Source organism: Arvicola amphibius, chromosome 8 (assembly GCF_903992535.2).
Source record: "Arvicola amphibius chromosome 8, mArvAmp1.2, whole genome shotgun sequence".
NCBI classification, from domain to species: domain Eukaryota; kingdom Metazoa; phylum Chordata; class Mammalia; order Rodentia; family Cricetidae; genus Arvicola; species Arvicola amphibius.
In genome coordinates, this window is record NC_052054.1 from 128,404,777 (window position 1) to 128,416,794 (window position 12,018).

A 12,018-nucleotide genomic window follows, 5' to 3' on the forward strand; every position below is an offset into this window, starting at 1 on the left:
GAGTATGAGTAGCAGAAGGAATAGAAGTGCAGGCCGGGCAGTGATGACGAGCACCTTTAGTCCCAGCACTTGGGAGCTAAGAGTTCAAGGCCAGCCTGGTCTACAGAGGGAGTTCCAGGACAACCAGGGCTACCTAGAGAAACCTAATCTTGAAAAAGCAAAAAGGAAATTGAGGTCAATGGAAACCTCAATTCCCATAGCAGGCTGGGAAATAAAACAGTGAATTGCCAGACTGGAAAAATCCTCTTGGTGAACACGTGATATTTATACATTGTTGGTGAACAGGGTGACTATCAGCTAATAACAAAGTAAGTAGTTTGGGGCTTCTGACTCCTCGCTGTAGTCCAGCACGTTGGAGATTGAGGCAAGAAAATTAGCTTGAGTTTAAAGCCTATCTTGGCTTTAGAATGAGTCCCTGTTTCAAAAATCAATAAGAGATGACACAGCAGTTAAGAACACTTGCCTCTCTTCCATAGCACCTGAGTTTGGGGGACTCACAATCACATGGAACTCCAGCTCTAAAGATTCTAGTCCCCTCTTCTGGACTCCCAGGGTACCCACAGATATGTGGCATACTCTTATATACTCTTCTTTTTGAGACAGGGTTCCTCTGTGTAGCTTTGCAGCCTGTCCTGCAACTTGCAAGAGTTCTACCTGTCTCTGCCTCCTGAGTGCTGGGATTGAAGGTTTGCACCACCACCACCACCCAGTTCTTATATACTCTTAAAAAATAATGTTAAGAAATAAAACTGTATGGAGAGAACCTGTGTTCAATCCCCAGTACCCACATTGTGGCTTCCAGCCACCTGAAACTCTAGTTATGGATGATCTGGTGCTTTTCCCTGCCCTCCATGGGCAGCAAGCATGTACATAGTACACAGACATAACATGCAGGCAAAACACTGATACACATAAAATAGTAAAATAAACCCCGCAAAACTACACATATACAATACATATTTCATATATAATATATAGGATAGATATAGTATTTTATATACATAGTTATTAAGTTCACTTTTGGGATTCTATCCTAGCTGTAAATATTGAAATGTATGATATATGTGCAGCATTTATTGTATAATTGCTTACAGAATTAGCAGTTTGACGCTAACCTGAGTGAGTCACATACATACATGTTTCCTACACTGTGGCACAGCTGTTGTGAAGAGTGAGTCTGACTGGTGGAAGAAAGTCAAGAGGAATTATGTTCTCTTTTGTAAGAAGTAGGTAAACAGAAGGAAGTATGCAAGAGCATCGGCATATCCATTGCTCGTGTATGTGCATAGATATTTGCCTGTATAAGTGGAATACAGATCCCAGGCTGTTGACATTGCCTACCCATGGAGAATGGATTGGGGTGGGAGGTTTTATTGTAAATGTGAGTGGTGGGCTTTCTTACAGACCTCTTAACTTTTTTACCTGGTATTATCTGAATAAAACTTCTGGATTATAGTAAGTAAAATAATAAGATATCCCCAAATCTATTAAATATCCATTTGTAAATGACCTTGGTAAATTCTATAAAGTAGGTTAAATTGAGTTCCTTTTATACATACTTATTCAGAACCTCTTTTAAAAAATCTTGCATAATATATTTTTAAGTTAATATTTTTTCATATATAGCATAATTTGTCATGGCTGAATTTAAATTATTTCCAGTTTATATTACTTTAAACTATTGTAGATTCATAGATTCGCAGCAAAGTAATTAGTATCCCATCTTTAATTTTTCCTTAAACTATATAATGAAAACTAGAGTTGCGTGAATGGTGTGGAGGGGTGGGGCCAGGGCCTGTGTGTGGAGGGGCGGGGCCAGGTCCTGTGGTGTGGAGGGGCGGGGCCAGGGCCTGTGGTGTGGTGATGTGTGAGGTCAGAGGACAGCTTTGTGCCAGTTCTCTCAACCTTCACCTGGGTTCAGAGGTGACACGGACCTAGCTTGTGCCGTGAGGATCTTTAGCCTCTGAGCCATCCCGCTGGTCCTTTTCCTTTTTCTGTGTGTAGTAAGTATATATATGTGTGTACACGTACATGCAAGATCATATGTGCACAAGTGAGTGTGGAAGCCAAAGGGCGTCTTCCTCCATGTTCTCTGCTCAGACATTCATTCACATGCGTCAATGAAAGGCATTGAAAGAAAGAGAATAATGACGCTGAGGATTGTGGATGTAGCTCATCTGCTAGGTGCTCATAGGAACCACGAGACACTTGGTTTGACCTGGTGGAGGAGAGATGCCTGAGACAGGAGGATCAGAAGCTTAAGGCCATCTTTGACCTTATTGGGCAGCCTAGGCTACAGGAGACTTTATCTCAAAACTGAGAAAGTCTAAACTGAAAGTAGGACACCCTAAAGTAAATCTAACCTCAGCGAAACCAAAGCTGGTGGCCCAGGCTGCGCTGAGCAGTCAGCAGTCTGTTCTCACAGCAGAGGAGCTTCGTGGGTATTTCATGCTTAGTCACACGGTATGCTAGACAGTACACGGGGCTGAGATGTAATAAAGTAGATAATTTTTAACAGGTAAGAGCACTTTACCTAAAACTCCCTATACCTCTGCCATTTGTGTGCCTTCCAATGCCAAGAGGCGCCTTGTGAAGAACCTGGTGGCGACTTGGGTTTGGTGCCGCTGCCTGGATTCCTGGTGAAGAACGGCAGTCTTCTGCCCTGCACCCTGCACCCTGCACCGCTGTTGTGTGAGTGCACGCAGTGTCTCGCGTGCTGGGGAGTGGTGCTGACATCCGAACCCCTGAGACATTTGCAGACAGTATTTAATGATATAGTTGAATATTTGTCTGCATGTTTTATGAACCAGTATTTATTTCTTTACCTTTTCATGCATTTTTTTTTATTGAAGCTTTTACTGATGACTGGAACTGTTTACATAGTTATTATTTTTGTAAAGCCTCCCCCCCCCCCCCCCGCTCCTCACTGTTACTTGTTTTCAAATATCTGTAAGACTGATTTTTCGGATGCCTTTAGTGTGTGTGTGTGTGTGTGTGTGTGTGTGTGCGCGCGCGCGCGTATGAGAGTCGTGGAGCACACGCTGAGGTCAGACAGTTTGTTCTTTCTGAGGACTGAATTCTGGTCCTTAGTCTTGACTGCAGGTACCCTGATGAGCTGCCAGTTCCTGATTTGTTTGTTGTTTGTAGACTGTTTTGGCCCTGAAGTGCTTAGGCCGTCAGGGCCCCATGAATGACTGCACTACTGTGCCTGCATGACTCGTTTTTCTTCATTTTTTGAATAAAGTTTACCAAAAATAATCTAATTTTTTTTTGGGTTTTTTTTTTGTTTGTTTGTTTGCTTATTTTTGTTGTTGTTTTGGGAAAGGGTTTCTCCGTAATTGCCTTGGCTGTCCCAGAACTCTCTTTAAACCATGCTGGTCTCCAACTCAAAGATCCGTGTGTCTCTGCCTCCTGAGTACTGGGATTAAAGGTGCATGCCACCGCCAACCGGCTTCCTTTCTTGTGTTTTTAAAGTTAAGTGTATTGGAGACCTAAGACTCAGGAGGAGACTGTAATGTGCTCTGGCCACTGTCCATGTCTGCACTTCTCTTGGAGAAAACCAGACTGGGATCACATTTATGGGCCCCTGGGCTGGTTCTATCAGTTAGCTGTTAGAACAGGAGATAATGAGGCCAAGATCAAGGTTTGCTTTGCTGACGGTTAGTTTTACAGTGGAGAAACACACCTGTCTTCATGTTGCCCAGGGCCACTTTTGCTGCGTGACTCCATTGGCACTTTTTCTTGCCTGAGCATATAAATTACTTTTCTCACTACTCCTCTTTTTTCTTGAGTTAGAGTCTTTGATCATGCAGCCCTGGGTGACCTGGAGGTGAGCATGAGATGAGGCTGACCTCACACCTCTGCTTCTGTGTGCTCTTGTCAGGCACTGTCCCAGTTACCTGCGCTGCCACCTTTGACCTTGATGGTCTTTTCTTTCTAAAAATACTGTTTTAATGTATGACATTTTTAAAATTTAATGTATGACATTTTGATATTTGAATAATTTTACCTTTTATGTACTGGGCACTCAATTTCTTTGCTTGTGCTATTTCCAGATGATTAACAAAGCACATTATGAAGTTTATTCTTGGAGTTCAGCACAGCCATACTGTTAAAATGGCATGTTTTTAAAGCCCAGTGTGTTTTGTTGTAGATCTTTGTAAGAATAAGAATAGAAGGGAAATTCATTTGGAGGGCTTTATGTATTTTAGATATTTTTTTGTTTTGTTTTGTTTTTCAAGACAGGGTTTCTCTGTGTAGCCGTGGTTTTCCTGGAACTTGTTCTGTAGACCAAGCTGGCCTCGAACTCACAGAGATCCACCTGCTTCTGCCTCCCAAGTGCTGGCATTAAAGGCGTGCGCCACCACTGCTGGGCTTTAGGCCGTGTTTTTGTCAGGGTTTTACTATTTTTCAGTTTCATTGTTTATTTTTGATGGTGGTAGTGTGTACCATTACTCTCCTGTGGAGGTGGGGGACAACTTGTAGCAGCTGGTGCTCTTCTGCCATGTGGGCCTCAGGTAGTCAGACGTGGCAGCGAGTGCCTTGCTATTGATGGGCTGTCTCACCATCTTCATCCCACTGTCTGCTGCAGGGCTGGACTGGTCTGAAGAGAGCGGAGAAGAGCCGGAAGACTCAGATCAGGCCTCGCCGTACCAGGTCGCATGGTCTGTCCGAGAAACGCTCAGATATGAAAGACACACGTAAGTTCCCCTTTGTCTTCTGCGGGTGTGCAGCAGATCGCCTTTCATCCTTTCTGTGCCAGTGTCTTTATTTAATTTTACTATGCTGTAATTAGGTATAGTCAGGCAAAGTTAAAGTTAGTTCAGTTTGGGAAGAAATGGATTATATTGTTTGAACAAAGTTAATTTTGATGTTTTCTTGCTAAATTCGTTTCCCTGTCTTTCCCATTCACTGATGAATACAGTTTAATATAATAGATTTGAAAGGGATCTTAGAGAATATCTGATGCAATTTCATCTTATAAAAGCGGACCACATACCCAGAGGCTAAAGAACTTGATCGCTGAGGGCTACGTAGAGTTTCACTGTGCTTCATAGCTGGTAGTTAGAAATAGTGTTATTTGTTTGGTTGTTTGTTTTGAGACAGGGTCTCACCGTGTACATAGCTTTGGCTGACCTGGAGCTCTCCGCGGCCCAGGTTGCCTTGAACTTGACTTCCTGTTTCTGCGTCCTGAGCACACGCCCTGCAAAGTTCTGCTTTTGTATTTCACTGTCTTCCGCAGGATTGGCCTGGTGTGTGATGCTTTTCTGTAACTAAGTGCTTCTGGAGGTGACTCTTGTAAGTTCAGCTCACCTCCTCAAAAACTGGCTCAGTGTTTTTATAGTCCTCTTTAGTGTTTTCCCAGTGTGTTTTATAAAGAAGGTATTTGTCAAGGGTCTGTGGATAATGAATGTTCGTTTTCTTTGTAATAATATTACAAAAATTTAGGGACTACTTTAGCAATATAAAGAGGTCAGTTGGTGCATTCTGAGTAAATCACGTGACATCTTTGGCAGGGCCAGAAGATATTGCTCATGACCTGTGCTGTGCTAATCATTTAGTTAAAAATTTGGGATTTAGTCGGGTGGTGGTGGCACACGCCTTTAATCCCAACACTTGGGAGTCAGAGGCACGTGAATCTCTGTGAGTTCCAGGCCAGCCTGGTCTACAAGAGCTAGTTCCAGGACAGGCTCCAAAGCTACAGAGAAACCCTGTCTCGAAAAACAAAATACAAAACAAAATAAAAATTTGGGATTTACATAAATACCCAACAAAATAGAGGCCACCTCATTTGACATTAGACACTGATCCTGTAGGTGAATTTTTCTGTCCTTCTTGTCAGCTCCCAAATCCTGATATGGAGACTTTTATTAACTATGAAAGCTCTGCCAATAGCTTAGTCTTATTTTTTTAACTAGCCCTTATAACGTAACCCATTTCTATTAATTTATGGGATTAAAACTTAACCCATTTCCATTAATTTACATGCTGCCATGTGGCTCATGGCTTGTTATCTCATCTGCATATCCTGTTTCTTCTGTATCTCTGACTGTTGACTCTCTATGTCTCCATCCTATTCCCCTGCATCTTCTCTGCCTCCAAAATCCTGACTATTAGCTGTTCAGCTTTTCATAAAACCAATCCTAGTGACAAATCTAGTGTACAAAAAGATTGTTCCACAACATTTCTTCCTTTTTGTCCAAATAGAAAGGAAAGGTTTTTTTTAACTCTAACATAATGAAACTATAAATACTAAGAACAATTATCAGGTAAGAACTATATTTATGGTATCCAGTCTATTTGTATTTGGCATATCTGAAGAAAATATTTCATTATTTATTCTATCTTGATGAGTCCAAAGCTCTGTACCTAATTTACCTTCTATCATAACTAAGGAAATCTATAACTAAGACTATCTAGTCTTCAACTCAATCAAAGACCCCAGAAGGATATGATGTTACCTTAGTAAAGAGGAAGTGCACTGCAAACAACTTCCAAAACTGAAAGAAATGACAGAGTCATCTGGCTGCCTGTTCAGTCACCCCAGGGTTCCTCTGCAATGTTGTGGTATCCATTTTTGGCCTAGAGGCCTAGAATATCTGACAGACTATTTTGAGAAGCAGGAATTTTCAAGGACTGTCTGACCTTGTCTTGGCAAACTTCAGCAGTCACCTTTGGCATTCTGTTGGTTCAGTCTGCACAGCATACTGTCAACATTGCCCAGTAGCTGGCTTTGTCACACACACACACACACACACACACACACACACACACACACACACACAAACTCCATATGGAGGGCTTCAGTGCCCATTATCCTTTCTGAAGTAAATTGGTGCTGCTAGGAGCATATGTGTCTCATTGTCATGAAAAGCTTTGTTACTAAAACATTTTATTATTTTTAAGATTTATTATACACACACGCACACACACACACACACACACACACACACACACACACACACACAGTGTTTTACCTGCAGGCCAGAAGAGGGCATCAGATCTCATTACAGATGATTGTGAGCCACCATGTGGTTGCTGGGAACTGAACTCAGAACCTCTGGCAGAGCAGCCAGTGCTCTTAACCTCTCTAGCCCATTAAAACATTTTAAATGTCATATTCTGGAGGTCTTTGAAGTGTTTGAAGATGACCTAAAATGTATCTCTACATGACCTTGAAAACATACTTTACATGACTATATTTGATAGTTATAACTGTTAACCTGTATTTATTATCCTAAATAGCTTTCGAAGACTAAAATTTTACGTAACCTTTTTAAGTGAACTGCATAGGTACAATACCTTATACAAGAATAGACAGCCTGGTATACAGAGTGAGTTCCAGGACAGGCTCCAAAACTACACAGAGAAACCCTGTCTCAAAAAACAAACAAACAAGCTAACCAACCAAAAACGAACAAACAAAATAAAAAACAAAAAACTCCAAGAATAGAAACTTGCATACAGTATAACAAAAATACCTTAAAATTTATATCAGTATGCAAAAATCCATACCAGTGTAAAATATTTGATACTAGTGGTTACTTAAAAGTAGGCTCAATAATCCATCTCATCATTTTTATACTGTATCCTCCCTTTTTCCTTCAGAAAAGAAATTCTTAAATCTAACTCCTTTGTTTAGCTTTTTTCCTTATTATGCTCAATAACAGCTTGTAACCAACCTCCCTAAAAGATGACACACATCTATAACCCATCGAATGACCACCTACCCCCCCCCCCTTAGGAATGTGGACATTGTTTTCTCTAGACTGCTTCCTGTTGTCTGTCTGTGGTGCTGGCATCTTTAGACCCTGGGAAGAATGGGATAATGGTTAAGTCCTAGGAGAGTTAACTGTTGTATTATTTGTTGTCCAGCCTTTGTGCAATGGGAAAGTGCAAGGCTTATCTGAAGTCTTGGCTTGAGTAGTCTGTGAGGCTGGACCGTCTCAGCCAGCAACCTTGAAGCTGTTTTGGATGAAGAACTCTGAGGAAGGTACAACAGAGACACTGAGAGGATGGATCACCTGGCAACCAGTGTCTGTTCCCCTTGCTCTGAAAATACATAAACTTTCAAAAGTAGCATGAAGCCCAGCGGCGGTGGTGGTGCAAACCTTTAATCCCATCACTCAGGAAGCAGAGACAGGCTGGTCTCTGTGAGTTCGAGGCCAGCCTGGTCTACAAGAGCTAGTTCCAGGACAGGCTCCAAAGCCACAAAGATACCCTGTCTTGAAAAACCTAAATAAATAAATAAAAACTAGCATACATATCTGCATTAACACAAGTATTGAATGTGTTGTGTGTACAAATCAGTTAAATATTCTGCTCTATGTTTGAGCAGGTAAAAGGTATCTCTGAACTTTATAAATCTGTTTTGGACTGTATAATCAAACTGTAATATAAATCTCTATCCATGCCATATGAAAAGATGGCATTTAATAAGAAATCCTGAGGACTCTGCAGCCAACAAGATTTATCAGGTCTCGTCCAGTCTCAGCTGTTCCCATGTCACCTGTCCTGTAGTCCTTTTGGCTCCTCCCCTCTCCCATGTCTATAACCAAGATAATTCTTGGAAGGAGGTCTTCTGTCAAATCTGATCTCTGTTAATCAGAAAGGAATCCACATAGCCTTTTGTTCCTTGTGGAAACAAAAGCATAATCTCTACACCAACACAACACATTGTCTAACTTCCATTTTGATGTTGACATTTTAAAAATTTAGAGGTTAGTTTAACTTAGTAGTTTCTATAATCCAGTGTCTCTCAGCAGCTATTGTTTTGGTTCATTATCATTTAAAAAATTCAGAGTTACCAAGACACCATGTAGGATCCAGACTCCCTGTGTATTTTTTTCCTTAATGGCTTTTTTTTTAATTACATTTCTCTTTTTTTGAAGACTTTATCATTTTTAAACTAATTTTTTTCCTATGGCTGTTTATACCCATTTGTTTTCCTTAAGCCTGTGCACATTGTTAAACACACTGTAACCTGCTTGGAGGTTTTTCTGTCTGGACCAGCTTTACTGTGTCTCTGTAACCTTTTCTGTCTGCTTATGGCATACTGGCTGCTCCAGCCCAGAGGCAGACTGGGAGATGTAGCTCTGTTCCGCAGCTGCTGGGAGAGACATAAGACTAGGAAGCTGCGTTTGGCTTCAGTTTTGCGTGTTTAGAAACTCTTTAAGCTTTTCTCGGACCTATGTGAATAGACCTGGCTGGACACTGGGCACCAGATCCACTCCTAGGCGCTCATAACCTCCATGCATGGACATTCCGTTTATCTTTCGCTTCTTGAATTTGTAGAATTGGAAATGTGATAGACAGTACAACAGGAAGTGAAAAATGGTTCAACAGAGACTGCTTATAAACTGAGTCTACATGGAAGCAAATTATAGTCCAAAGTTTGGAGCTGGAGCAGAGGGACTCAGTTGGCTTGTGTTGATGGTAGTGTTGATAAGCTGCACTAGTGGGCTTGCTCTCGCACCACTCCTGCCTCGCATAGCCCAACACTGTCCTTCAGGACTGCTTCCTTAACTCCTGTGCTCTGAGCTAGAACACAGTAGCTTTCGTCAAGTGTAGCTGTGTTATTACTGACAACTAACACTGAGTTACTCTCAGTCAGGCTTCATCTCCACGAAACTTGACTTCAAAGTTTTGGGGTTAATTCTGCAAATGCCGAGTTAACCTAAATGAATTCTCTGCCCAGTACCTGACAGATGAGTAATGGATAGAAGTCATTGCTTGTGAAATTCCTAAGAACAGCCTGTATAGATAGTCAGGGGTACTGAAATTGTTTGTTCTTGCATTCTGCCTCTCCCTTCCATTCTTGCAGAATTGTCACGGTGCCCTTTGTTGTTTGAGACTCACAGCCTTCCTTAGTTCACACTTCAGTCTACCTCGAAGGCCACAAGACCCTGATTTTCTAGTATTTTACTTTTCCTTTGATATACTTTCCTCCTTTTAACAAATAGTTATCTTAGTACTTGCCCAGTTTTAGTGTAGTATGTTCATGCGTGTGTGAGAACGTGCATGTTGCATGTGTGTGCTTTGACCTTCCATGTCGGGTGTCCTGCTTTACCTCTCTGCCTTATTCCCTTGAGATTGTGTTTCTCGTGGTACCTGGGAAGGCTGGTTGTCAGCAAGTTCCAGCAGTTACCTGTTTACACACAATAAGGTTATGGGTATGTACCATACTATTTCTTTTTGTTTCTTGTTTGTTTTTGTTTTTTTGAGACAGGGTTTCTTTGTAGCTTTGGGGCCTGTCCTGGAACTTGCTTTGTAGACCAAATTGGCCTCAAATTCACAGAGATCTGCCTGCCTCTGATTTTCCCCAGTGCTGGGATTAAAGATGTGTACCACCACCACCCAGCCCCCTAACCATTTTTTTAAAAGATTTCTTTATTTTGTTGTATGAGTGTTTTGCCTGCATATATGTATCTATATCTACCACATACATACCTGGTACCTGAAGAGTACCCTGAAGCTGGAGCTATGACTAGTTGAGAGCTACCATGTGAGTGTTGGGAATGAAAACCAGGTCCTCTGCAAGAACAAAACATTCTCTTACTCAACTGCCCACAAAGGGTTCTAGAGTCCACACTTGTCCCCCTGTGTACACAGTGAGTGCTCTTACCACTGACTGTCTCTCTAGCCCATCAGTACCCATTTTCTTTGTTTGTTTGTTTGTTTGTTGAGACAGGGTCTCTCTACATAGCCCTGGCTGTCCTGGAACTCACTCTGTAGACCAGACTGGCCTCAAACTCAGAGAGATCCTCCTGCCTCAGCCTCCTGAGAAGCTGAGTGCTGGCATTAAAGGCAAGGACCACCAAAAGTTTAACTGTCCCCATGCTCTCCTTTCCTGGTAATCGAACCTCTTAAACACTAGGCAAAAGTTTTACTGCTGAGCTATATGTCAGACCTTTTCTTTACTTGATTTTGGGACAGGGTCTTGCTAAATTGCCCATCCTGGATCAGAATCTGCTCTGCAGGTCAAGCTGGACTTGAGCTTGTGGTCGTCCCATTTCAGCCTCCTGAGCACTGGGATTGTAGGCCTGTTCCGTCAGCCTTGGCAGCTGGGATTGTAGGCCTGCTCCATCAGCCTTGGCGTCGAATTAACTTTTTTCTCTCTGCCTTCTTCCCTCCCTCCCTTCCTCCCTCCCTCCCTCTCTCTCTCTCTCTCTCTCTCTCTCTCCCTTTTTTGAGATAGGCTTTCTCTGTGTAGCCCTGACTGTCCTCGAACTCACCTCTCAGAAATCTGCCTGCCTCTCCTCCTCAGTGCTGGGATTGAAGGTGTGTGCCCTCACTGCCTAGCTGCATTAAACTCTTAACTTGGCATTTAGGTTTGGAAAATTTCGCTGTCCTCAGTCTCTCTACTCTATACCCTCTTAGCCCAGTTGCTTAACCCTTGTGTATGCCGTCCTGCCTCCGTAGTGTTTGGTGTTTGTGAGCTCTTCTACTCCCATCCCTAACATGGATACTTCCTTCAAGGATATCTCTGCTGCTGTCTCCTTTGCAGACTGAGCCTTTTGTCCAACAGTGAGCATCGGTGACACTTTCTACCTCACCGTGGGCTCACAGTTGTCATGCTCATACATAGGATGTTTATAGCGCTAATTAGCCCGGCTAGATGCTGAATTATAGACCTACTATGACACTCCGAGAAACAATTAAAAACTTTGCTGTTCTTAGACTCTACCTCATTAATACCCTGACCCAGTAGATCTGGGGTGAGTCCTGGGAATCTGAAATTTTAAGACGCTCTTAGATTTTTCCCTCCCAGACGTACTCTCTCTAGGCACTGGGTGGATGTGGGATTGCAAGCTTGTGCCACTGTGCCTCTTTGGAGGCAAGGCTCACCACGAATCCCCCAGCCCAGGCTTGGATTCAAGGCAATCCTTCTGCTTCTGCCTCTTGGATATTGAGCGTACACTGTGTGTCTCCAAGCCCACGCTTCCGATTGTTTCCCCTGTGTTAGATATAGGAAGCCTCGGTCTGTCTGCCCCACTGTGTTAGTTACTAATTCTTGCC

General features: G+C 42.5%; 1 protein-coding gene across 6 annotated transcripts in view; it reads left to right on the forward strand.

Annotated features, from left to right (window-relative positions):
• Window positions 1–12,018, forward strand: part of Ino80d (INO80 complex subunit D) — a 56,413-nt gene that overhangs the window by 25,761 nt on the left and 18,634 nt on the right. For all 6 annotated transcript variants that reach the window (XM_038338773.1, XM_038338771.1, XM_038338775.1 and 3 more), the window contains one exon: window positions 4,592–4,700. In XM_038338773.1, the coding sequence (XP_038194701.1) occupies window positions 4,592–4,700 (109 nt within the window). The remainder of the gene's footprint in view (window positions 1–4,591; window positions 4,701–12,018) is intronic.